Below are 24,361 nucleotides of genomic sequence, written 5' to 3'. Positions count from 1 at the left end.
GTTCTCTCAGTATCCTGAGATGGCAGCCTGTGGTGTCTTCAGCAATAAGGTCTTACCTTTTAGCTCTCTTACGTAACCAAGAGCTTGGCAATGGTCAACATTGTTTTGGAGAATTCATGCATCTCTCTGGCCAACTACTCACTATAGGGGGTAATCCAGTTCCTGTCTTGGGATACACAAGCCAGAACCAATGATTTTAGGATTAAGCTTTCTTGACATTCTGCTGGGCATATCAGTCTGGTCTGACTGGCTCTTGTAATTGGTGGTTATATCTTGAATACTGTGATCTGGGAGGAAGGTACCTAATGAACTAACTACTATAGTCTTTAGTTTTGTGTATTGCCCCTTCCCACCCTCCCTTGTCCCAACCCTTCTACCTTTCCATATTGTTTCCCTTAACTAGGTTTTCTGGTAACACCTCCTTCCCTTCCTCTCTGTTTTTACTTTTCTAGTCTTTTTCTAGTTCTATACTTATAGTCTTAATGCTTACTGCCTTGCCCTCCTCTTCAGCTGGTCTATTTTAGGAGCCACATATGAGAGAAAACATGTGGCTTTTGTCTTTCTTAGACTGCATAACTTTGCTTGGGATGATTTTTTCCAAGCCCATTCATTTTCCTGATAATTTCATTACTTCATTTTTCCTTACTGCTAAGTAGAATTCCATTCTGTATATGTATTATATCATCATTATCCATTTGTCAGTCAATGGGCTGGGTTAATTTCAATTCTTAGCTGTTGTGAATAGAGCAGATACAAATATGGTTGAGCAAGTATCTCTGAATTAAAGAGTGGACTCCTTAGAGTAAATGCCCTGGAGAGGAATAGCTGGGTCAGATGGTAGATCTATTTTCATCTTTTTCAGGAATTTCCATAGTCACTGTACAAATTTGCACTCTCACCAGCAGTGAATGAAGGTTCCTCTTTCCCCACATCCTTGCCAACATTTATTGTCATTTGATATTTTTAATATTTTATTTATTTGTGTGTGTGTGTGTGTGTGTGTGTGTGTGTGTGTGTGTATGAGAGGGGGGGGCATACCAAGGCCTAGCCATTGCCGACAAACTCCAGATGCATGTGTTACCATGGACATCTGGCTTACATGGGTTCTAGGTAACTAAACCTGGATCCCCGGGCTTCACAGGCATGTACTTTAACTATCAAGCCATCTTTCCAGCCCTGTTTTTTTTTTTGATTTTTTTTTTTTTATAAATGATTTCCATCCTGACTGGAGTAAGGTACAATCTCATTGTTGTTTTAATTTTCATTTCCTGATGGTTAAAAGTGTTGGACATGTAAGTACTGGCCATTTGTATTCCTTTGGGAATTCTCTATTCAGTTCTCTGCTCCATTTTGTTTTTTGAGTGGATTGTTTGATTTTTTTTATGGCTTAGTTTTTTGAGCTCATTGTAGATTCTAGATATTAGGATCTGTCAGACATATAGCTGGTGAAGATTTTCTCCCATTCTGTGGGTAACCTGTGTCTTTGTCTATGCAATAGCTTTTTAGTTTCATAAGATCCCACTGGATGAGTGATTTTTTAATTGCCTTGGCTATTGGGGTCTTATTCATGATGTCTTTTCCCACTCCTGTATCATGGAGAGTTCTCCCTATTTTTTCTTCCCATTATTTAAGAGTTTCAGGTCTTATATTGAGGTCCTTAATCCACTTGGAGTTGATTTTTGTGCATGGTGAGATGAGTGGGTCTAGTTTCATTTTTCTACATGTGGTCATCCAATATCTCCAGCACCACTTGTTGAAAATGCTGTCTTTTTTCCAGTGTACATTGTTGGCTCCGTTGTTAAAGATCGGGTAGCTATAGCTGCTTGAACTAAGGGTTGGGTCTTCTATTCTGCTCCATTGACCTATATGTATGTTTTTATGCCAGTATAATGCTGTTTTATTAACATGGCTTTGTAGTATAACTTGAAATTGAGTATGACAACACTTCTATAGTTGTTTATTTTTCTGAGGATATTTTTAGGATATATGAGGCCTTTCTGCAGTTCCATCTGATTTTGAGATTATTTTTTCTATCTCTGTGAAAAATGATGCTAGAATTTTTCTTTGTATTGTGGTGAATCTGTATCTTGCTTTTGGTAGAATTACATTTTCACAATATTAATTCTACCTACCCAGGAGTATGGAAGGTATTTATATCTTCTCATGTCCTCCTCAGTTTCTTTCTTGAATGTTATTTTTTATGTTTTCATTGTATAGGTATTTCATTTCCTTGGTTATGTTATTTCAAGATATTTAATTTTTTGTGTATATTGAAAATAGGACAACTTCTCTGATTTCTTTTTTCTTCTTCTTTGTTTTTTTTTTTGTTTTTTGTTTTTTGTTTTTTCACAATAGGGTTTCACTCTAGCTCAGGCTGAGCTGGAAATTTCTGTTTAATCTCAGGGTGGCGTTGAACTCACGGTGACCCTCCTACCTCTACCTCCTAAGTGCTGGGATTAAAGGCGTGTGCCACTGTGCCTGGCTTTCTGATTTCTTAATCCATATGTTTGTCTTTGGTGTATAGGAAGATGACTGATTTTTGTATGTTGATTTTGTATCCTGCCACTTTGCTTGAAGGAATTTGTCACCTTTAGAAGCTTTTTGATAGAGTCTTTCAATTCACTGACATATAGGAACATGTCATCTGCAAATGGGGCTTATTTGACTTCTTTCTTTTCAATTTATATTCCTTTTATATCTTTCTCCTGTTTTATCGCCTAGGCTAGGACTTCTAGTACTACTATGCTGAATAGCAGTAGTGAGAGTGGGCACCCCTATCTTGTTCCCAATCTTAATGGGAACTCAGTTTTTCTCCATTTTGTATTATCTGAGCCTTAGAAATTTTATATTTAGCTTTTATTATATTGCAATATGATCTCCATCCCTAGTTTCTCCCGTGTTTTTATCACTAAGTGCTAATGTATTTTGTTGAAGGTACATTTGGGGGTGGAGGCTGGCATTGCCTGTCCTGATAAAAGACAAGTTCTTGGCTTTTGATTTTGGTAGAACATTATGGCTGAGGAAATGCTATCCTGAACACCATAGTCTTTGAATTGTGGAGTATGGTTTCTAGAGAGGAAGGCTGTAATGTTGAATGCTAGGTTTGGATATTTATTGGAAGCTGTCCAGAAGACCTCAAGTGTGTATGCACTTTAACTGTTGGCTTGGAAAGAAAAGAGGCTCCAGGGACACACTGTAAGAAAGGTAATACACATAAGTGGTTAGCTGAAGAAATTAGTGTCTACCGTGCAAAATCATGCACATACTACATTGCCTTACTCTTACCTGAGATAGTTTAAAAATAATCCAGTGGATTTTGTTAATGGAAAATGTTTCTGAACTTCATTTAGAGAAATTACATGGTGGAAGTAGGCTCTTTCCCCATTGGATGCCTGGTTGCACGTAGACAGAATTCAGGGGTTCTTCCCTGCCTCTCACTAATATCTTCATATTAGTGCATGAAGGAAAGAACACAGTCAGTGCTGTGTGGTGTGACTGCCTCAATGCACTGCCCTGACACACAGGGTGGTGGCATGAGTAATAGGTCACAAATAGAATTTCCAAATGTTAACATCATCCTTATACAAATGGAGTCATGTGAAGTTCATTTTACACACAAGTGTGCAAGCTGGTAGAGAAACACATCTGGTTTAAATAAAGTTCCAAGACATGAGTGGCTCTATGCCCAGTTACATCCTCAGAGATGACCCAATGAGACCATTCTCACTATACTGTCCAGCAGTGAAGCATTTGCATTGAGGATTAGTAGAAATCATTTTACCATTTAATTTTACAGAATTCACAGCAGGGTTGAATGATAATAAATCAAGAGGTATAGCTAGGGAATGGTGGTGGCACATGCCTTTAATCCTAACATTTGGGAGGCAGAGGTAGAGTGAGACTCTACCTCAAAAGAGAGAGAGACAGAGAGAGAGAGGGAGAGAGAGACAGACAGAGAGAGGAAGAGACAGATATCAAAATAATGTAGACATATGCTTCCAGCCACCATTGGTTGGGTCAGGAATGAACCGTTGATCCAAGATAGGCAAAGAGAACTCTTCTCTAGTAGTCTGAAGCTTGGAAGAAGAAATAAAATGTCATAGAATGCACAAAGTTGAGAAAGGTGTTAAAAGCTTTCATTCCTCATGTCTGACCACTCCAATTATAGCCTTGTTCCTTGGTTCCAAACCATACCTCTTTAAAGTTAGTTACCTGTTTTTGTCTATGTTTGTTTGAGCTGCACTATGAGAAGCTATGAAGACTCCAAGGCAGATAAGAGCTGGGTGTGCTTTATGTCAGTAGCACTTTCCCAGCACATCAGTAGACAGCACTCCTCTTTTTATTCAAAATTTAAAATTTTTTTTTATTTTTATTTATTTAGTTGAGAGTGACAGACAGAGAGGGAAAGAGGCAGAGAGAGAGAGAATGGGCACACCAGGGCCTCCAGCCACTGCAAACGAGCTCCAGACACGTGCGCCCCCTTGTGCATCTGGCCAACGTGGGTCCTGGGGAATCGAGCCTCGAACCGGGGTCCTTAGGCTTCACAGGCAAGCACTTAACCACTAAGCCATCTCTCCAGCCCTTTATTCAAATTTTTGTTGACAATTTTCATACATGTATATAATGTATTTTGATCCTAGTCCCCTCCTCTTTCCTGTTCCTCTTTCATTGAACCCTTTTATCCAGGTTTCCTCTATTCTACTGTGATGTCTTTTTTTTTTTTTTTTTTTTTTTGGCCCTCCTCTACCATCCATGATGGAATGTTGATGGGTCCAGAATTGTGCAGGTAACACCAGCTGCCATGAGGTCATGAATGCAACAACAACTTCCTGTCCAGAAGACAGCATTCCAAAGCACTCTGCCCCATCCTCTGGCTCTTGCATTCTTTTCATTCCCTCTTTTGCAATGTTCCTTGGAAAGTTCAGCCAGGCGCAGAGCTTGTCAACCTGACCAGGTCTCTAGTTGTATCCTAGCTGGAAAGTCAGCAGCCTCCTGTGCCCTTCTTAACCTTGATTAGATCTTTGAACTGATGAGCTCGCTTTCTCTGAGACTTGGCTGAGTAAGTTCATTGTAAAGGGCTGAGAACGCCAACTGCACACTGAGTATCTACTCTTTCCCTCTTCCTTACCCAGCTTTGCTCAAGGAGGCAATATGCCTAGCTGAAAATGCTGCATACTCTGCCAGGTATGGTCTGTGGGTTATGAACAGAATAACCTAGGAATGACACTGTAACAGGCAGGTGCCAGTTGCAGACCAACTTTCCTTATTCCTATGAGGAATTCAAGAATGATGATGGCTGGTGCTCTAGCAGACATCTTGCAGGCAGGAGGACAAGAAAGATGTGACAAATAAGATTCTCTTGTCATATATGACCTAGCATGGATATCAGAAACCTTATGTTTTGATTGAAATTGCCCCTGACCCCCATAAACTGATCACTAAGCATGATGTAAAATGCAGTGCATTCAGTTCATCTTTAATAGTCCTCATATATTTTTTATCAGTCCTAATGATGTTCAAACATCCCTGTAATCCAGTGTCATTTCACTGAGCCATAATACAAAAAAAATCCCCCCAAAACCCATAATGGCATAGAATAAACATTCACACTGCAAAAGATGGCACTGGGCATAGCAAAGAAATATTCAACCAATATAAGTTTTAAACAGGGCAAACATCAAACCCTGTAGCTCCAAGTCCAACAACTCTAACCAGTGACAAGACTCCTAGTCAAATAATTCTAACCAGCAACAAGCCTCTGGAGTTCCAATTCCACCCCTCCAGCTAGGCTACTCACAGTCCTTGAAAACTTCATCTTGCCTGGCAGCTTTCCTTATCTGCCATCCTGTGGTCCTGGCATCTCCACTGTGTCTCCACTGCAACCCATTGTTCATCCTCATGGCTCTATTGAGCCTCTATGCAGACATTCAACAAACCTGCTACACAGTGCCCATGGCCATTTCCAAAACACAGGACCATTTTGCAAACTCAATGACTCTCTTTTCTTCATTTATTGTATTCCATAATAACAGGTAGGGTACCATTTTGTTAATCCAGGGGGGAATAAAGCAGACTTTGGAGAACACTCCTTAAGCATTCAGGCCCTTTAAAAAGACTGGGATCTTTCTGTTGTCCCAGTGAAGGTTAACTGGCCCAATCTAAGTGGTTGTAATCTCTCAATTGCAGCTGAACAGGCAGCAACTTTGGCCTAAAGATTTCTTTCTGTGCCATATCTCTCTGGTCACACCAGTCCATTTCTATGCAAAGCAACCCTGTACAACTTTTCAGGACACAACCATAACAGCAAGCCTGTCACACAAACTGCTTCTAGTCCAACCCAGGGAAGCTCTTTCTCATACTCACAAGCCAAACCTCACTGTCCATAGTTATTACTGCATTCACCTCTTCCAATTCTGACTAGATTAGTCAATCAAACTGTACTTATAGCACGGCAAGACATCTCTTAGGTCAAGGTTTCAAATCCTTCCACATTTCTTTTGAAAATCAGTTCCAAAAGGCCAAAGCTACACAGTCAGGTGTCTAGCAGCAACCCCACTCCTCGGTGCCAACATTACTGTTGTAGTCAGGTTCACATTGCTAGCAGAAATCACTTGACCCTGAGAAGCTTTTGGGAAAAAGGGGTTTATTTTGGTTTACAGACTTGAGGGGAACATCCATGATGGCAGAGAAAAATGATGACATGAGCAGAGGGTGGATATCACTTCCTGGCCACATCAGGTAGAAAACAGGAACCGGAGAATGTGCCAAACACTGGCATGGGGAAACTGGCTAAAACACTCATAAGCACACCCCCAATAATACACTGCCTCCAGAAGGCTTTAATTTCCAATTTCCATCAGCTGGGGAGACTAGGATTCAGAATACCTAAGTTTATGGGGGACACCTGAATCAAACCACCACACCTGCCATGAGCTTTGTGGCACATACATGATGTATAGGTATAAGTATAGAAACACTTAAATACTTATTTAATTTTATGTATAAACATATATTTAATGAGTAAGCTAGATCTTATAATCATCATTAGTGTAGTTTTAAAACTCATAAATATTGTAAATGATATTTATAAACTTATTAACTGTGCTTTTAAATGGACAGCAAAATAAATGATAAAATTGAAAATTGAGGGCTGAAGAGATTGTTCAGTAGTGAAGAGCTCCTCCTGTGCAAGCATGATGACCTGAGCAATCCTGAGAAACTGTTCAGGTAAAGTCTTAATGGTTGGCTCAGGAGTATATACAAGCTCCTCAGAGCTAAATTCTCCTTTTCCTTGGGAAGAGGGCTTAGTGGATAAAGAGCTTTCTCCATAAATATGAAGGCTGGACTTCAGATTCCTAGCACCCATGTAAAAACTGTGTGGGCATTGGGGCCTTCCCCAAATGCTAGTGCTTGGAAGGCAGAAATAAGATCCTTAGCACAAACTGGCTAGGTAGATTGACAAATCAGTGAGCTTTGAGTTCAACAAGAGACCCTGTCTCAATAGATAGAGGAGAGAAATCGAGGAAGACTCCTGACTGGGATCAACTGGCCTCTATGTGCATGCACACATATGTGGATGTGCACCCTCCCACATGTGCACTGTCCTGCTTGCACGCATAGCAAAAACAAGGTAAAAAAGACCTTGTATTAGCAACCTGAGTCATTAGAATGTGAAAATCTTCAAAGAGGAGGCTGCATCTTTGCACATGGAAGGTAGTTGTAGGGGACTGTCTTGGGAAAAGCTCCCTTCCCCATGGGCAGTTTATAATGCAAGCCACCATGTGTAATTAACAGCTCGTTATGACTGGAAGTTAAAGCACCATCCATCTTGCACATTCCTGTCCTTCCACCCTTCATGGAGTTTCCACTGGTGCCTGCAGTCTGGGGCAGATCTTTTTGGATAATCTTCTTCATTCACAACAGTTCTATGAAAGAAATAAAGAACTAGTTTGTAAAGGGCTTGTCACAACTGATGGAGGCTTCCATGTGGAAATCACCTATTTATTGCCTCAGTGGAAACTGAGAAGTTTTCATTAAGTTGTCTGATGTGATTTTATCACTGTGGGAAGTAGTCCTCTGTCCTGGACTCTTTTGGGTCAGACAGAATGTCACTATAAAGATAACAGCTCTATCTGGCCACGCCATTGAGTGATCAGGGTAAGTGGCTTGGTCAGTGTTTCCAATTGAGTTCTAGGTTTATCTTTTTTATAGTTTGTTTCTACCCAGTGACTGGTTGTCTGGCTGTCATCCCTGGGCCTACTCTATCTCTCTAACAGCAACTCATCTGGTCTTAGCTTCTTTGCCCATGGTCACCTGCTGTGCAGTGTGTGTGCGTGCACGTGCATCGCATATGTGCATGCACACATACACTCACTCACACATTTCTAGACACTGGCATTAATAACTGTGGTTTGAATAAATTAATAAACGCATTAATAAATGTGGTTTGAATGTGAAATATCCCCACAGGCTCATGTGTTTGATCACTTGGTCCCCAGCAGGTGGTGCTGTTTTAGAAGGTTGTAGAACCTTTAAGACATAGAGCCTTTTAGGAGAAAGTCATTAGGGGTAGGCCTTGAGATTTTATAGTCTGGTAGCACTTAATGTCTACTTTCTGCTTCTTGACAGCAGAAACAGTGTGACCACTTACTCACCCTCCTGTTGCCATACCTTCCCTACCATGGCTGGCTGTATCCCATCTTTAACTGCGAGCACAAGTAAATTGCTGTTTCTACTTAGAAATTCTGTCAGAATAGTGAGAAAAGTAACTAATAAGAGTGATTGCCAGAAGGCGCTACATAGGCGACTGGGGGAAGTGACCAAGATCTGTCCAAGCAACACATTGTTTAACCTAAGTAGCAACAATTAACCGGACGTGATACCCACACAAGTGCAATAGTGGTACACAGCCATGGTGAGGAATCAATTGCTCTTGATTTGGCTAACTGATCCACTCAGTGGTACTAGACCCTTAGCTGGAGCTGGGAAACAAGTCAGAACCATACCCAAGCCCACTCTACAATATCAAGCTACCATCAATCACGGGGTATAAGAGGGCCTACACCTATCAAACTGTCTATCAAAAAAGTAAGTGTTATCTCAATTTTCTGGGTGCTAACTTACTCTCCGTTGGAGAATCTGCTTCTCTTTTCCAGATAGATGCAGATCCTAAGAAGAGAGCTGCCCCAACATACCTCAGAAGGGGCCCAACTGAAACTAAGGACAACTGGCGAAATAAGCAAGGGTGATGTTTTCCTGTGAACTGGATACCAGCACAAAGGGGAAGGAGATCAATGCAGAGAAAAATCAACTCCTACCAAATCAGAGAGCCAGAGCCTCAGAGGCCCCCAACACCTCAGCACTGAAGCAGACCAAAAATGAACCCAACATGGCTCAGGGAAATCTTGTGGAAGAGGGGGCGGAAAGAATGTCAGAGTTACATGTTGGGTCATGATTTGCAGAGACATTTATCATACTAATAACTGGGGGCTAACTCCACAATGCACGACCCATTTTCAATAACAAGGAGGGTCTAATGGGAGGGGGTAGATCACAGATGAGCCTAAATAATGGTACCAAACTGCCTGTATTTACTGAAAAGAAAACTAATAAATTAAATTAAAAAAAAAAAAGAGTGATTGCTCAGGACTGCAGTGATGGCTTATCTTTCAGTTAGAGTGCCTTTTCCGTCTTCTCCATCCTGATACCTACATTGATCATGTGATGTGTGGCGCTAGCTCCAGAGGTCATTGTGTGACCTCGGGTTAGTAGCAGCCTGGGGATCTGAAGATGTTATGTACTGAGCATATCAGGCCGGCATGGGCTGTGGATAAATCATATACTATAGAGCTGTGCTTGTTTTGTGTATGTGGCCATGGTTTCTGGGTTTCTACTCTAGGCAGCTGAACTTGCCATGAAAGTGAGAACTGTGTGAAGTGAGTCTGTGTGGTTATGATGATTCAAGCCCTTTTAGATATCCATGTAGCCTTGCCCAATAGATCTGCACATACACACAGCTAGAGCTTAGGGTTAATTCATTTTTAATAAATTATCAATCTGGATACTGCACATTAGGAAATAAGCCTTCTTTTACATGTCCTACAAGAAAATCAATTTCCTCATTAGCCTTGCTAAACTGGAGAATAAAGACTGTCCTCTAAGAGATGTTCCAAGGCAATTGTGTTTTGCCATCCTGACCATTACAAAGCAACCGTCTACTCCTTTAGCTTCTGGGAAATTTCTGTTCTTTCTACACAGTGCTAACCACAGGGTAGGCCAGTGCTCAGGAGGAAAGAACCCAAGTGACAATAATAAGACTTTGTAGAGAGTTCTGGCAGTATAAGTACATGCTCTGGAGACACAAGGATAGGCACCTTTTAGGTGAAAGGGGGTACATTTCTACACGTTTCTAAATCTGCACAGCTTTAGGGAGAAGAGAACACTTTGATATATCCAGAACTTCACATAAAAAAGTTTTTACTGTGTAATTACCTCTAGATAAAGGTCATTTACTTTTAAACTTAATCCAATCAAACCTTAGCAGATATCAAATTGGGTCTGAACCATTTTCAAGCATTACTTATACTGCAGAGAGATCCAAAATTTTACTGAGGTGCTGGGGAAACAAAATCAGAAGCAATAACTAATATAATGTAAGTGATCCACCAGAAGGCATGTGTGCAACCTGGCCTGTGCATGCACACACGAGCAGGGGGTCTCTAAGGCTTATGAAGAGAATGTACCCAGGCTTAGGGAAGCTCTTGCTTTTTCCCTCTTCTTGAATTCATTCAGCAATGGGAATATGCAATTATTAACACCAGCAAATATGTCCCCTCAAATTAGCCTGAAGGTTCTTATGAATCAAGTCATATTTTTTCCTACATGTCAGGTAATCTCTGTTTATTGTCATGGACAAGAGGTACAGTGCACATATTACCTTACTTAGTTTACTTTGCACATTATGAGATATAAGATATGATTATGCCCAAGTAGGTCACTGGGGATGTGCCTTTTGATGGTCATATCTTTCCGTGGCCCTTTCCTATCTGTCTGATGCTTGGCTGCCATGAGTTAAGCAGCTTTGGTCTTCCACATACTGTGCACAAAGTTCTCTTCACCATGTTCCAGAAGTAACAAAGCCAAAGACCATGGACAGAACTCTCTAGAACCATGAACCAAAAGAAACAATTCCTCCCCTAAATTGTCTTGCTTACATGTTTGGGCGCAGTAATGAAAAGTGACTACTACACCAGCATGGCCACATGTTCCAATTTGAATGTGAAATATCTCCATTGCCTTGTGTGTTTGAAAACTTGGTCCCTAGCGGGTAGTGCTGCTTGAAAAGGTTGTGGAACCTTTGGGTGATGGAGCCTTGCTGAGGGAAGTAGGCCATTGGGGAAAAGCTTTGAAGATTTTTAGCCCTGCCCAACTTCTTATTCCCCTACAGACGCTGGTTGCTGTGAGCAGCAGGCTTCCCGCTCCTGCTGCCTTGCTTCCCTGCCTTGACAGAAGAATCCTTTGAAACTCTAATCCCGATTAAACCCTTTGCTCCATGACAGGCACTGGTCACAGCAATATGTAAAGTAACTGTTGTCAGGGCCTATCTTAAAACCCTTAATGTAACCGTAACTGTACAAATCTCTTTTGTCATGTGAATGGCATGCTCATAGGTTCTGGGGATGAAGATATAGATGGACATTTTGGGGGCATTTTTATATCTCAGGTCATCTAAAGAGAGAGTGTGGTAAGAACCAAAGCAGGGAACTCATCTAACCAATCCTCACGCTTAGCGTCTGCAAATATATTTGTCCCACTCTGTGAGTGAGCCACAAATGGACAGAAGCAGCCCATGTGATCAGCTGGCTGCAGTCAGCTGCTTTCCACTCAGAACATGAATGAAACCCCACAATGCATATTTACATGACATCTTAAACTAAGCAAGTTCTTAGCAAGATGAGTGCACTGGAGGAATGATGTTTGTCCTGGGCTTTCTTCCTCAGTTCTGGGCACTATAACATATCCCTGGAATGCAGCTTTATATGTTACAGGAAGAGGGTGGGGCAGGTCCTCACGGGAGAGCTATCATGTTAATGAAAGTTGAATTTCCAGTTAATACAAGCCTGTTCCCTTCTTCCTTCACCTTGAGGGGATAAGGTCCATACAACTACCACATGGTGGTGTTGGATGTGGAATTTTAGCTTCCTCAAGTATTCATTTCAGTGGGCATAGAAGCAAAGATTAACACTTGGAAGTATTTTTGTGTCCAAATACCTGACGAGAGGCAACTTAGGGAAGGAAGAGTTTATTTTGACTTGCAGCTCCAAAGGAGCAGTCCATCATGGAGGGAAAGGCATGATGGTCAGAGCTTAAGACAGTGAGTCACATTCAGTCCACAGTCAGGAAGCAGGGAATGATAAATGCTCATGCTCAGCTTGTGTTCTCCTCTTACACAGTTTGCCGAGTAGCACTAGTCATCTTTAGGGGAGCCTTCCCACTGCTATTAACCTCATCTAGAAAACCCCTCACAGATATTTCCAGAAATTCATTCCAGGGTGATTCTAAATCTTGCCCGGTTGACAACCAGAGAATAATCATCACAGGTATTAATTACTAATTTTACTTAATCATTTTGTTGAGAGTCTAATTGTTCTTTTCCACACTTGGCTTTCATGAGCACCATCATCAAACTCTTAGGCACGCACAGTGCACAGGCAGGAAGTCCCTGCAGTGGCAAGCCACTGGGCCATGTATGCGATCTTGCCCCGTCCTGTGTCTGCATACTGCTCTGGGCTTTGGCTGTTCATAGGGGAAACATGGTCTGGCCTCTAGACTTGCCAGGGAGAATAGAATGTAGTAGAAGCAGTGTTTGTGTGGTGGGTATCCATAGAAGCTTTGGGTCACCTTCTCAGACACCTATGACTCCCTTATCTTCTGAAGAATAAGGTCCTTGTGGAGATGAAGCAGAGACTGCTCCAGGTAAGGCGGCCCAGGCCAGATAGCCAACTTCATATCCTTGAGTGTAGCCACCATCAGCTAAGCCTGACTCAGACCACAGAACCATAGTCATGAGCCATGATCATAATAACTACAAGCCATGACAGCAGATTATAATTAGCAACTCTGTAGTAGGATCATGAACAATCTATTGATGTGAATTAGGAGTAAAGTAGCTGCCATTTTGTAGGCAGTTAATCAGAGTTGCAAGCCCAAAAAGAATAAACGGGTATCTGTGTGGCCTAACAGAGCCAATGAGCACACAGGGCAGTGACACACAGAGCTAACTACTGACAGCAGTCTGTGGTGTACCTGCTTCAGAAAGTAGAGTCTGGGAGCTGAAACCTAAAATACACTAACTCTTGCTGACTCACCATAAAGCAAAAGCCTCAGCTCACCAGGAGGCCGGCTGACCCCCCCCCCCACAAAAAAACCAATCTTCATTCTAGCATATTAGTCTATCAAGAGCTCCCCTACACAGTGAAAACCAGCCCAGCCCACCCTGACTTGGTACATCCAAAAGGGCTATAAAAATCCAAACCAAGGCCTAGAGAGATGGCTTAGCAGTTAAGGCACTTGCCTGCAAAGCCAAAGGTTCAATTTCCCAGTGCCCATGTAAAGCCAGATGCACAAGGTAGCACATGCATCTGGAATTCCTTTGCAGTGGCTGGAAGCCCTGGTGCTGCCATTCTTTCTCTCTGACTCTTTCCCTCTCTCAAATAAACAAATAAAATTATAAAACAAACAAACAAACAAAAAACCAAATCAAGTCACTGTTCAGCTACTTACTTAGGACCCCTTCTAGCCCAGGAGCTCTTCTGCTTGACTTTCACTTTCTAGTCTAATAAACTTTTGCCCTTCTGCAGTGTCTGCACTTTGTAAGTGTCATTCTTTGTAGGTTGCATGACAATGAACTTGAGAGCCACTGTCTTAGGGAGTTTTCATGACCACTGAGTGCTGTCACCCTAAGCTAAGCCCATCCAGAATGGAAACAAGCTCTGTTATTCTCAAAACCTAAAGCACTGTAACTGCATGATAACGGTAAGCCAGATGCTTCAATGTTTGAGAGTTAATGTGTGTGTGGTGTATGTGCATGTGTATATGGATGTTTGTATGCATGTTGGTTCCATGTGTGTAGGCCAGAGATTGATACCTTGGTTCTTTCTCAGTTGCTGTCCACCTTATTCTTCAAGAACGGTTTTCACTGGCCCTCATTCGTGGGGTTAACTAGCTAACCAAAAAGCCCTAGGGACCCTCCTGTTTCTGCTCCCCAATGCTTGGATTCTGGGTATGCAATGCCACAACCAGCTTTTTACATGGATTCTGGGGTTACAAACTCAAAACCTCATACTTACGCAGCAAGCACTTTGCACACTGGAACATCTATCCAGCCTAAGTCACTTCATTTTGCTTTGTGGTGTGAACAGGAAACAATGGATGGTTCTTCCCATGAGCAGTTCAGGCTGGATTCAAAAGAATCAGAGACACTGGCAATGGTGGTGTCTATGTTTTTCAGTGTAGCCTTATCTAGTTCTAATGCAGAGGTTGAAACAGTATCTGTACACTGATGAAAAACAAGCTGAGTTAATATTTTTAAATTGAGGCATTTCATAAAGAAATACCAACTTTGACCTCTTTTCAGGAAAATGAAATACCTGTCAGCATACTTCCCAAGGGTGGTGACACACAGAGCTAACTCTGGCAGTAGAGTCTTCAGAGTACCTGCTTCTAGCCTTGCCTTTCTGGGGTCAGGCGAGGTCCTGGAGATGAGGCCTTAACTCCCTCAGAAAGCTATATTACCGTCTGTGCCTTTCTGGGGTCTGGTGAGGTCCTAGAGATGAGACCTTAACTCTCTCAGGAAGCTGTATTACCTTCTGTGCCTTTCTGGGGTCGGGTGTGGTCCTGGAGATGAGACCTTAACTCTCTCAGGAAGCTGTATTACCTTCTGTGCCTTTCTAGGGCCAGGTGCAGTCCTGGACATGAGACCCTAACTCTCTCAGGAAGCTGTCCAGCCCAGCTGGAGACCAAGTCAGTCAGTGCATGTCAAGTCACCTGCCTGTGCCTGACATCCCAAAAGCTCTTGCTATAAATGTGTTTGCTGTTGTCATTGTCAACATTTTCCTTGTGACCCACTGGGCCCTGTGGGCATTCGGGTTATTGATCCTGGTTTAATCTGTGTGTTGTATAGCAATTTCCTCTGCACGGATGCATTCTCTCCTGAAATGACTCTCAAGATACTTAGAAATTAAATAACTGACAGGTTTTTGGAAGTTCCAAGAACTTACAAGTTTCAGAAGATGCATTTCCTAGTTATAGAGGCAGTAGACACCTGCTGGGGCAAGTAAAAGAGACTCCTATCAACAGAACTGCTTACAAATTGTTCTGTGAGCTCAAGAGATGCAGTCTTCATGTGTCACCCCCTCACCCCATGCCCTGGAGGCTGCCTCCGTGAGTCTTTGAGTCATCCCTCCTCTGTAAGCAATTCCAACAAACCAGCCAGTTGTACTTTGGAAGTACTTAACTTTGTTCTGTTGGTACTGCCTATCTGGGGCGAATAGATAATCTGTTCACATCTCCCTAGGAGAAGTTAATGCAATACCAAGTCTCTCTCTTTCTTCTTCATTTCTCACTGTCAACTGTGTCCATGAAAGAAAGAGCAGTCATTTGAAAGCAAATGCCTTTAACCACTGAGAAATCTGGAGACATTCTAATCAGCAGATCTATAGTTGTCAGTTGAAGTTTTCCAAGATTTTATACCATGATTCAGCCCACAAACTCCAGATGGCAACATGACAGAAAGGATTACAATGGAGCACATGCTGTCCAGTGACCCTGATCCAGTGATTTCTTCCATGGAGGTCTCCCTAGAGCAATGCTCCATCTACTTACACAGAACATGGAATAGCATTTGTGCATATGTGAAAAAAAATTTGAAAACCAATTTACTTTGCTAGGCATGGTGGCACATACCTGTAATTCCAGTACTTGGAGGGTGGAGGTAGGAAGGTCAGGACTTTGAGGTCATCCTTGGCTATGTAGTGCCTGAGTTCAAAAAATGACAACAAATCAAAAACAGAAAAAAGAAAAAGAAACTAAAACATCAGATATGATGGCTCACACCTGTGATCCCAGCACTCAGCAGAGTGAGGCAGAAGATTTGCTGGAAGTCAGAGGCCAGCCTAGGCTACCTACATAATGAATTTAGTGAATTCCAGTTATACGCCAGCCTGGGTTACAATGAGGAGACACTTTGTCAAACGAGCAGGTAAAAAAAAATTGCTTAAAAAAATATCAGGGGCTGGAGAGATGGCTTAGCGGTTAAGCGCTTGCCTGTGAAGCCTAAGGACCCCGGTTCAAGGCTCGGTTCCCCAGGTCCCACGTTAGCCAGATGCACAAGGGGGCACATGTGTCTGGAGTTCGTTTGCAGTGGCTGGAGGCCCTGGCGCGCCCATTCTCTCTCTCTCCCTCTATCTGTCTTTCTCTCTGTGTCTGTCGCTCTCAAATAAATAAATAAAAATTTAAAAAAAATTAAAAAAAATATCAGGCTGGGGAAATGTTCAGTGGATAGATGTGAGACCCTGAGTTCGAATTCCCCAATCCCATGTAAAGCTGGACACCATAGTGGTGTCTGTAATCCCACCATGCCTATACTGAGATGGGAAGCAGAGATGGGATAATTCCTCAGAAGTTCATGAGCCAGCCAGCCTGGCAAATGCCACAGTGAACAATGATAGACCCTGTGTCAAAATCAGGCTGGAGGCAAAGGTACTCCTGAGGTTGTCCTCTGACTCCCATGTGCAAGCCATGACACGCACAAGCATGTGCACATATACATGCACACAACACACATATACACACCAAAAAGGTATCCAGCTGCATGATTCACTCTCCCTGCATGTACGGTTCTAGGAATTCAGCATGTGCATTATAACTTGCACTTGACCAGGATTCTGGGATTTCCTTGTACTGCCCTTCATCACACCTGCCCCTGTCCCATAACTCTGGCATTCACCACTTGTTTTCTGTTAACAGTAGGTTTGGGGTTTGTTTTGTAAAACTGTTATAAAAGAGGAATCACCTTATCTGTTATTTGACTGTGAACAGGGCAAAGCTGCATCTAACTTAGAAGCACAGTGGTGAGTCCTTAAACAGTCTGTTGTCATCCTGTGGCATACCACCCGTACCACCCTGCAGTGGTGATAACATTCCATGATCAATATGTGCTGGTGGAGGCAGAACTGCAAGACACATGCTGGCATAAAGGGTGCAGATGGATAGATTCAGTGTACAATCACTCATGTTCCTCCTCCTGCCCTCTACATAGGCTCTAAGTAAATAAGAAACAGGACTGGAAGGACACATGTCAAACTGATGGCATGAGCCACCCAGAAGGCTCAAGTGTGAAATTTGGGTCCACTCTCAGTGAGCACCCTTCACCCTTCGCCACTGTCATCCCACCAGCATGGTGAAAACAAGTTAAGCACCTCCAGACTTGCTGCAATCAAGTCTACAAGGTCCTCTATGACACCTGTATCAGGTGTTCATCTCATCGTGTTAAATAGGCCTGACTATGTCATCCATGCATTATTATGACAATGGTGTGGGACATGCAAGTCCTTACCTCAGCACTCTTGGGTCATCTGCTCTGGGTGAAGCCAGCAGTCTACAGGGATTCCTGTGGCAGCTCCAGAGACTGTTTTGTAGTGGTGAACAGAGGCTTTTGCTTGTAACTTGCACAAATCAGAGATATCCTTTTGTGCTCACATATGTTTTCTATCCCTGTCAGGCCATCTCAGGATGAAGCCTTGGCCACACTCGGACCACCGCAAGCAGCAAAGGCAATCTCAATTCTCAATCACAGAAGCTGTGCTACAATAAGTGTTTCTGAGGCCTCTGGACACTATATTTTGGGTGGTTTGTTGCACATAAGTTACTGATTTCTGTGTAACAAGATGTCCCAAACATGGTAGTTAGACTCAAGTACTGGGGGAGTGTCCAGATGTCCTGTCTGAGGATCACCCATGAAGTTTCCGTCCTGGTGCTGGCTCCAGGCAGACTTATTTCAGGGCCTCTATGGAGAGCATGGCTTTTGGGTCATGCGTTAGAGAGGGCCTTGCCAGTGCTGCTTCAACATGTAGCTCCTGGTTTCCTCTAGGACAAGGCTTTGGTTCAGTTGCCATCGCAAGGTTCTAGGGGCTGTGTGACTTGAACAAACAGAAACCCTGTGCATTCATGGTTATGAAGACTAGAAATCTAAGATCAGGAGCCACAAAGACCATTTCTATTGAGGGCTCCCTTCCTTCTTGTGGATGTTTAGACTCTAGATGGTTGTATTCTTGCTGAATCCTCATAGAGTGGAAGAAAAAAGATGGGGTGAGGTGGGGTGGAGAGACACAGACACAGGGAAAAAGAGACAAAGGAAAGAGAAAAAGAGGGATGAGGATCAAAGAAACAGGGATGTGACACAGAGGGAGACAGACAGAGGAGAGCTAGAAACAGAAGAAGACAGAAAGAAATAAAAAAGAAGAGGGGAAAAGGGGATGGAGGGAGAAGAGTGAGAGTCTACTGTATCTTTCTCACTTTACAATAACATGCTTCTACAGGATCAGAAGGAATGCCCTTATTATTAATTATTTCTTTAAAAACACTGTTTCCAGGGGGCTGGAGAGATGGCTTAGTGGTTAAGTGCTTGCCTGTGAAGCCTAAGGACCCTGGTTGGAGGCTCAATTGCCCAGGACCCACGTTAGCCAGATGCACAAGGGGGTGCACGCATCTGGAGTTCGTTTGCAGTGGTTGGAGGCCCTGGTGCGCCCATTCTGTCTCTCTCTATCTCTCTACCTGCCTCATTCACTCTGTTGCTCTCAAATAAATAAATAAATAAATAAATAAATAAATAAATATTTTTTAAAAAATTTTTATTTATTTATTTGAGAGTGACAGACACAGAGAGAAGGACAGATAGAGAGAGAGAGAATGGGCGTGCCAGGGCTTCCAGCCTCTGCAAACGAACTCCAGACGCGTGCGCCCCCTTGTGCATCTGGCTAACGTGGGACCTGGGGAACCGAGCCTCGAACCAGGGTCCTTAGGCTTCACAGGCACGCATTTAACCACTAAGCCATCTCTCCAGTCCTAAATAAATATTTTTAAAATACAGTTTCCAAATTCATTCACATTTGGGTTAGGGATTCAACCTAAGGATTTTAGGAGTATCCGTTTATATTCATAATGATATTTAAAATGGAAGTTCATCTTAGAAATGACACTCCATCACTTCTGCCAAATTACATCTGTGAGAAGAGTCAATCCATGCAGTTCCCATAACAGGGAGGCATTGCTCAGGAGGCAGATGGTAAGAGGTAGGATCAGAGAGCATCTTTGAAACTGCCTCTCAACAGAATCAGTAGAACCCACACAAGTCACACAAATCAACTTCCTGCAGTCAATTGCACCATCTTCTTCCAGAAGCATTAAATGATGAGCAGTAGTGTAGAAACTAGCATGTCTTTCTCCATTTTCCTCAAGTAAGCAGTGCATTGAAATGGTACAAAGTAAGCCTCCATCCATCCTTGTCCCTTCCCCTCCAAGCAGGATATCATGTTTTATCTATTATTTATGTTTTACCATATCATATTTTCATGATGAAAGAACAACATAGCATGTGTTCTTATTTTCCTATATTTTTATACACATGGTTGCCTTATGTCATACTATAGTGTAACTTAACTTGCTTTTCCCTACTGAAATGTATCTCTTTTTATGCTGAAAACAATTGTATTATTATTTCTTTCCAGAAACACTGAATACCATTATATATTCTGGTGAGTGGCATAATGTGCTTTATTCAAGCAACCTCTTTGAATGAACATATGGATTATTTTCCATCACTTACTATTACAAAAAAATGCTTCAATAAATATTCTCATTCCCACATGTTGCATGTGTGTGCATATATGAGATAAATGGACAGATATGGATAGACAGGTCAAAGGTGTGCACACCCATCCATAGTTATGATGGGCATTGCCAAATCAGTGCACATGGTACTGGTACTGGTTTGTTTTCCTTGGTGGGGTGTGAATCCTTGCTTTCCACAGTTTCACCAACAGACTGTGTTCTCATGCTTTGGGATGTGCGCCAGTCTGCTAGGTTAAAAATGCCTCTTCACTCTACTTTTAATTTAAAATTGTGATGTTGTAGAGTATACTGTGTGGAAAGTGACTTTTATAAGCCTGTGGTTTTCCGTAGCAGGGATTTACCTTGAATACCCCAGTCCTCATCTTACCCAGAAGATCTTGGTACTCATCTTGCACATTGTGCCCTGGTTCTCTCCTTACCCACAAGGTCCTGGCCTTTACTTTACCCTAGATGCCCTGATCTTTTAGAAAAAATATTGATTGATTTATTTCATTTATGTGTGTCTGGGCACACCAAGGTCTCAAGTGCTGAAAGTGAATGCCCGTCTGGCTTTAATTCGTAGCTGGTGAAGTGAACCTGGGCTGACAGGCCTTGCAAACAAACTCGTTTAACCACTGAACCATCTCCACAGACCTCTAACCTTTACTTTCCCAGAATGCCATAGTCCTGGACTTGCTCAGAATGCCCTTGTCTTCACCTTACCCGAAATTCCCTGATCCCTGTATTACACAGAATATACTGGCCCTCACCCTTAACCAGAACATCTTTGTCCTTAAGACTACCTTGAAGGACACTGAGTCTCTGGAGGAACTCCCAGAGTTCAGCTAAACCTTTACATTTCAGATTGTAGTTTCTGGCTATGGAGGGGTACAGACCGAAAGCAGCAAATGGAAGAGTTGCCAGCTCAGGTTCAGGAAAGCCCAGCTTCCTACATGGGAATCAGGTGGACAACACTTACTTCTCCCAACCACAGAGCAGTAGCACACATGAACTCTTGTAAACCAATGAAGCACCACGCTTCTGCCTACACCTTTCACTAGGTGTTGGGCCTATGTGCTTGGCTGCCCATAGTCATGACTTGCTCATAGCTGGCCACGCTCATGACCAACTTTAGTTTCTGCCCTCCTTGGACTGAGCTGATAACAACATTTCAGAGCTACATGCCAAACTCCCTTAGTAATCTGATATTGGCAAAGGATCCCAGGCAAACAAAGTCACTCTCATTAGAAAGTTCATCCCAAGGACTCGGACATTTCTTCCAAGAAGTTGGTCAGGGGCTGGAGAGATGGCTCAGCAGTCAAGGCCCTTGCCTGTGAAGCCTAAGGACCTAGGTTTGACTCCGCAGTACCCACATAAGCCAGATGTACATAGTGGCACATGAGTTCATTTGCAGCAGCTAGAGGCTCTGGAAGCCCATTCTCTCCCTAGCTCTCTCTCCCCAATAAAAAATAAATAAATAAATAAATAAATAAATAAAGTTGGTCAGGCACACCTGTCAGCCCAGCCATTGGGAGGCTGAGGCAGGAGCATTGTTCGTTCAAGCATTGCCTGGGATACATAGTGGGTTATGGACAAATTTAGTGAGCCTCTATCTCAAAATGAAAATAGAAAAAGGCAGATGCTATAGCTCAGTGGTAAAGAAAAGATCAAACGCTGTCTTTGAACATGTTGGTCTTTATGACACAATTGTACAATAAGCTTCATTTACAGCTTCCAGCAAAGAAGTTCCCTCATTGATGAAGACTTCCTAAATTTCCTTCACAAGAATAACAGGCTGGATGGATAGCTTAGCAATTAAGGCCTTTGTATGCAAAGCCAAAAGACTGAGGTTTGATTCCCCAGGACCCATGTTAGCTAGATGCACAAGGGGCGCCCACATCTGGAGTTTGTTTGCAGTGGCTGGAGGCCCTGGTGCACCCATTCACTCTCTTTCTCTCTCTCCCTCCCTCTTTTGCTGTCAAATAAATAAATAAATAATGTTTTTTTAAAAGAATAAATAAGAGGTAATTCCCATTTCTTGTACTCCCAAAGCATGTCATGAGACTATTATTAACACTGGCCTTGTGCGGAGATAGTCTAAAGTTCCAGTGACAAAGGTTGTGTTGTGGATGCTTTCTTTTCCAAAAAAGCTCACAAACAACTCTCATAGTGACAAATACCTCATCCTTATCCCCAACTCCATCTCTTCCGCTCATACCCATTGTCCTTCACTCCCACAGCCCTCTCCCCAGCTCTGCAGTCCATGTCTACCACCTCCTCATTGCCTCTCTTGCCACTTGGTGGGCAGGAGGGATCTTCAGGCAGAACTCAAGAATTCCTTATCCTTTTCTGACATGATAGTCCCCAACAGCCCTCTATTGTCTTGGCTGTCTCTCCATGTGTTGCCTTCACCTGTAAAACACCACAAGGTGACTCCAGATGTTCATCTGCTTCACACTCACATGCAGGTGGCCAGTGAAGACACATGCCTCCTGTTGCTTTTTTATCCACTCATTTTGATGGACCCTCAGTGCAGTTCATAAACTACTTCAAGGTTCTTAAAGTCATTCCTGTTCCTAAGAAAGAAACAGAATCAGGGACTTCCAGTTAAGATGGCGGCGTAGGTACCATGCCAAAGCAGCCTGGGGGTGGGGGTGGGGAAAGACCAAAAAACCTCAGCAAAATACACACTTTTACTAAAAAGTGAGGTGTATAGGAAATTGAAGCGGCAGTGGAGAAGTAGAAGAGATCTAGAGCTCACATAGGCAGGCAAAAGTGGCCCTGGCAGGTTCGCTGACCATGGTGGCAGCAGCAGTGGTGCACCAGAAAGCTGCCAGCCACGGCTCCAGCCGCAGGAAAAGCCAGGTGAGGGGAGATTCCACTCACACTGGAGCTCTCTGCAAACTCTAGAAACGTGAAGGGAGAACGGCAGTGAACAACAGAGGAGCAGATCGCAAGGTAGAAGAACACGTGGACCAGTGAGACAACTAGAGCAGCTGTGGCTCCCTCCCCTTCCCCACCACCTGTGCCCAGCTCCAGCGAACAGAGCAGTGGTCCCAGGACTGGCATGCCAACTTGAGCCGAGAGCAGGACCCAAGCAGGAGCATAGTCTGGCAGCAACATCAGCCGCTCAGGTGCTCCAGCAGCAGCAGATCCAGTAGCGGCAGTCTCAGTGGCAGCAGCGGTGGCTCCAGCAGTGGTAGCTACAGCGGCAGCAGCAGCGGTGGACCCAGTAGCAGCAGCTTCAGCAGCAGTGGTGACAGACCCGGCAGTGGCAGCAGCAGCAGCAGCAGTAGCTGTTCCAGCAGCAGGGGTGCTGATCTGCAGGGCCACACTTGCCAGGCTCGGTTTGCCCCTAAGGAAAAGCCAGTGCCCAGCTCCAGAAATCAGAACAGCAGCCCAACAACCCAGCCAGCAACTTGACTGAGACCAAAATCATCCAAGGTAACTGGGATTGCACCAAGGAAGGGTCCTATTTGGTCACAAACTGACTTGGATTCCCCAACAGACCAGAAACCTTAACCTCTTTGTTTATAGAGGATCTGGTTGTTATAATAACTACTCTTGCATAAATACTCTGGCCTGTTTTTGATTGAATGTGTACAGTGTTTAGTTAAATTTTAGAATCTACCTGTATTTTATTCCACTCAGCCTACTTGAATACTCCCATAGAAGGGAAACTCAACCCCTAGGAAGGCAAAGAATTCCACTCCAAAGGCATAGTATGCATCTTCAACAAAATCATAGAAGAAAATTTCCCCCAAATTGAGAAAGAGGTGCCAATGCAGATACAGGAAGCCTTTAGAACCCCAGCCAGACAAAACCCTGAAAGAACCTCTCCTCACCATATTATAATCAAACTTCCAAACACACAAACCAAAGAAAAAGTATTGAAAGCAGTTAGAGAGAAAAATCAAGTTACCCACAAAGGCAAGCCCATCAGGATTACAGCAGATTATTCAACACAAACTTTGAAAGCCAGATGGGTTTGGAGTGATATATTCCAAGTTCTGAAAGATAACTACTGTCAACCAAGGTTATTTTAACCTGCAAAGCTATCCATTCAAATAGATGGAGAAATAAGGACATTCCATGACAAAAGCAGGTTAAAGGAGTATTTGAAGACAAAACCAGCTCTACAGAAAATACTTGAAAGAATCCTCCATGCTGAAGAAAAGGAAAAGCAAACATATAAGCATCCTAGAAAAAACAAGCAATACTCAAATACTAGTTAACAAAAGAGAGCAAAGGTAGAACTGGAAGCACAAAAAAAATGGCAAACATAAATACACACCTTTCAATAATATCTCTTAATATCAATGGCCTCAATGCCCCAACCAAAAGACATAGGTTTGCAGACTGGGTTAAAAAGCAGGATCCTACAATTTGTTGTCTCCAAGAAACTCACCTTTCTACAAAGGATAGACATTATCTTAGGGTGAAAGGTTGGAAAACGGTGTTTCAAGCAAATGGG

General features: G+C 42.9%; 1 protein-coding gene across 1 annotated transcript in view; it reads left to right on the top strand.

The window, feature by feature from the left end:
* Glt1d1 (glycosyltransferase 1 domain containing 1) overlaps positions 1-17,968 on the top strand; it is a 173,962-nt gene extending 155,994 nt beyond the window's left edge. The window contains exon 11 of the mRNA XM_045155692.1: positions 17,780-17,968. Within this exon, the coding sequence (XP_045011627.1) occupies positions 17,780-17,794 (15 nt within the window). The 3' untranslated portion in view covers positions 17,795-17,968. The remainder of the gene's footprint in view (positions 1-17,779) is intronic.
* The last annotated feature ends 6,393 nt before the right edge of the window (positions 17,969-24,361 follow it).

Source organism: Jaculus jaculus, chromosome 8 (assembly GCF_020740685.1).
Source record: "Jaculus jaculus isolate mJacJac1 chromosome 8, mJacJac1.mat.Y.cur, whole genome shotgun sequence".
Taxonomy (NCBI): Eukaryota; Metazoa; Chordata; class Mammalia; order Rodentia; family Dipodidae; genus Jaculus; species Jaculus jaculus.
Note: the sequence above shows the minus strand (reverse complement) of the source record. Positions and strands in the feature narration are given on the sequence as shown.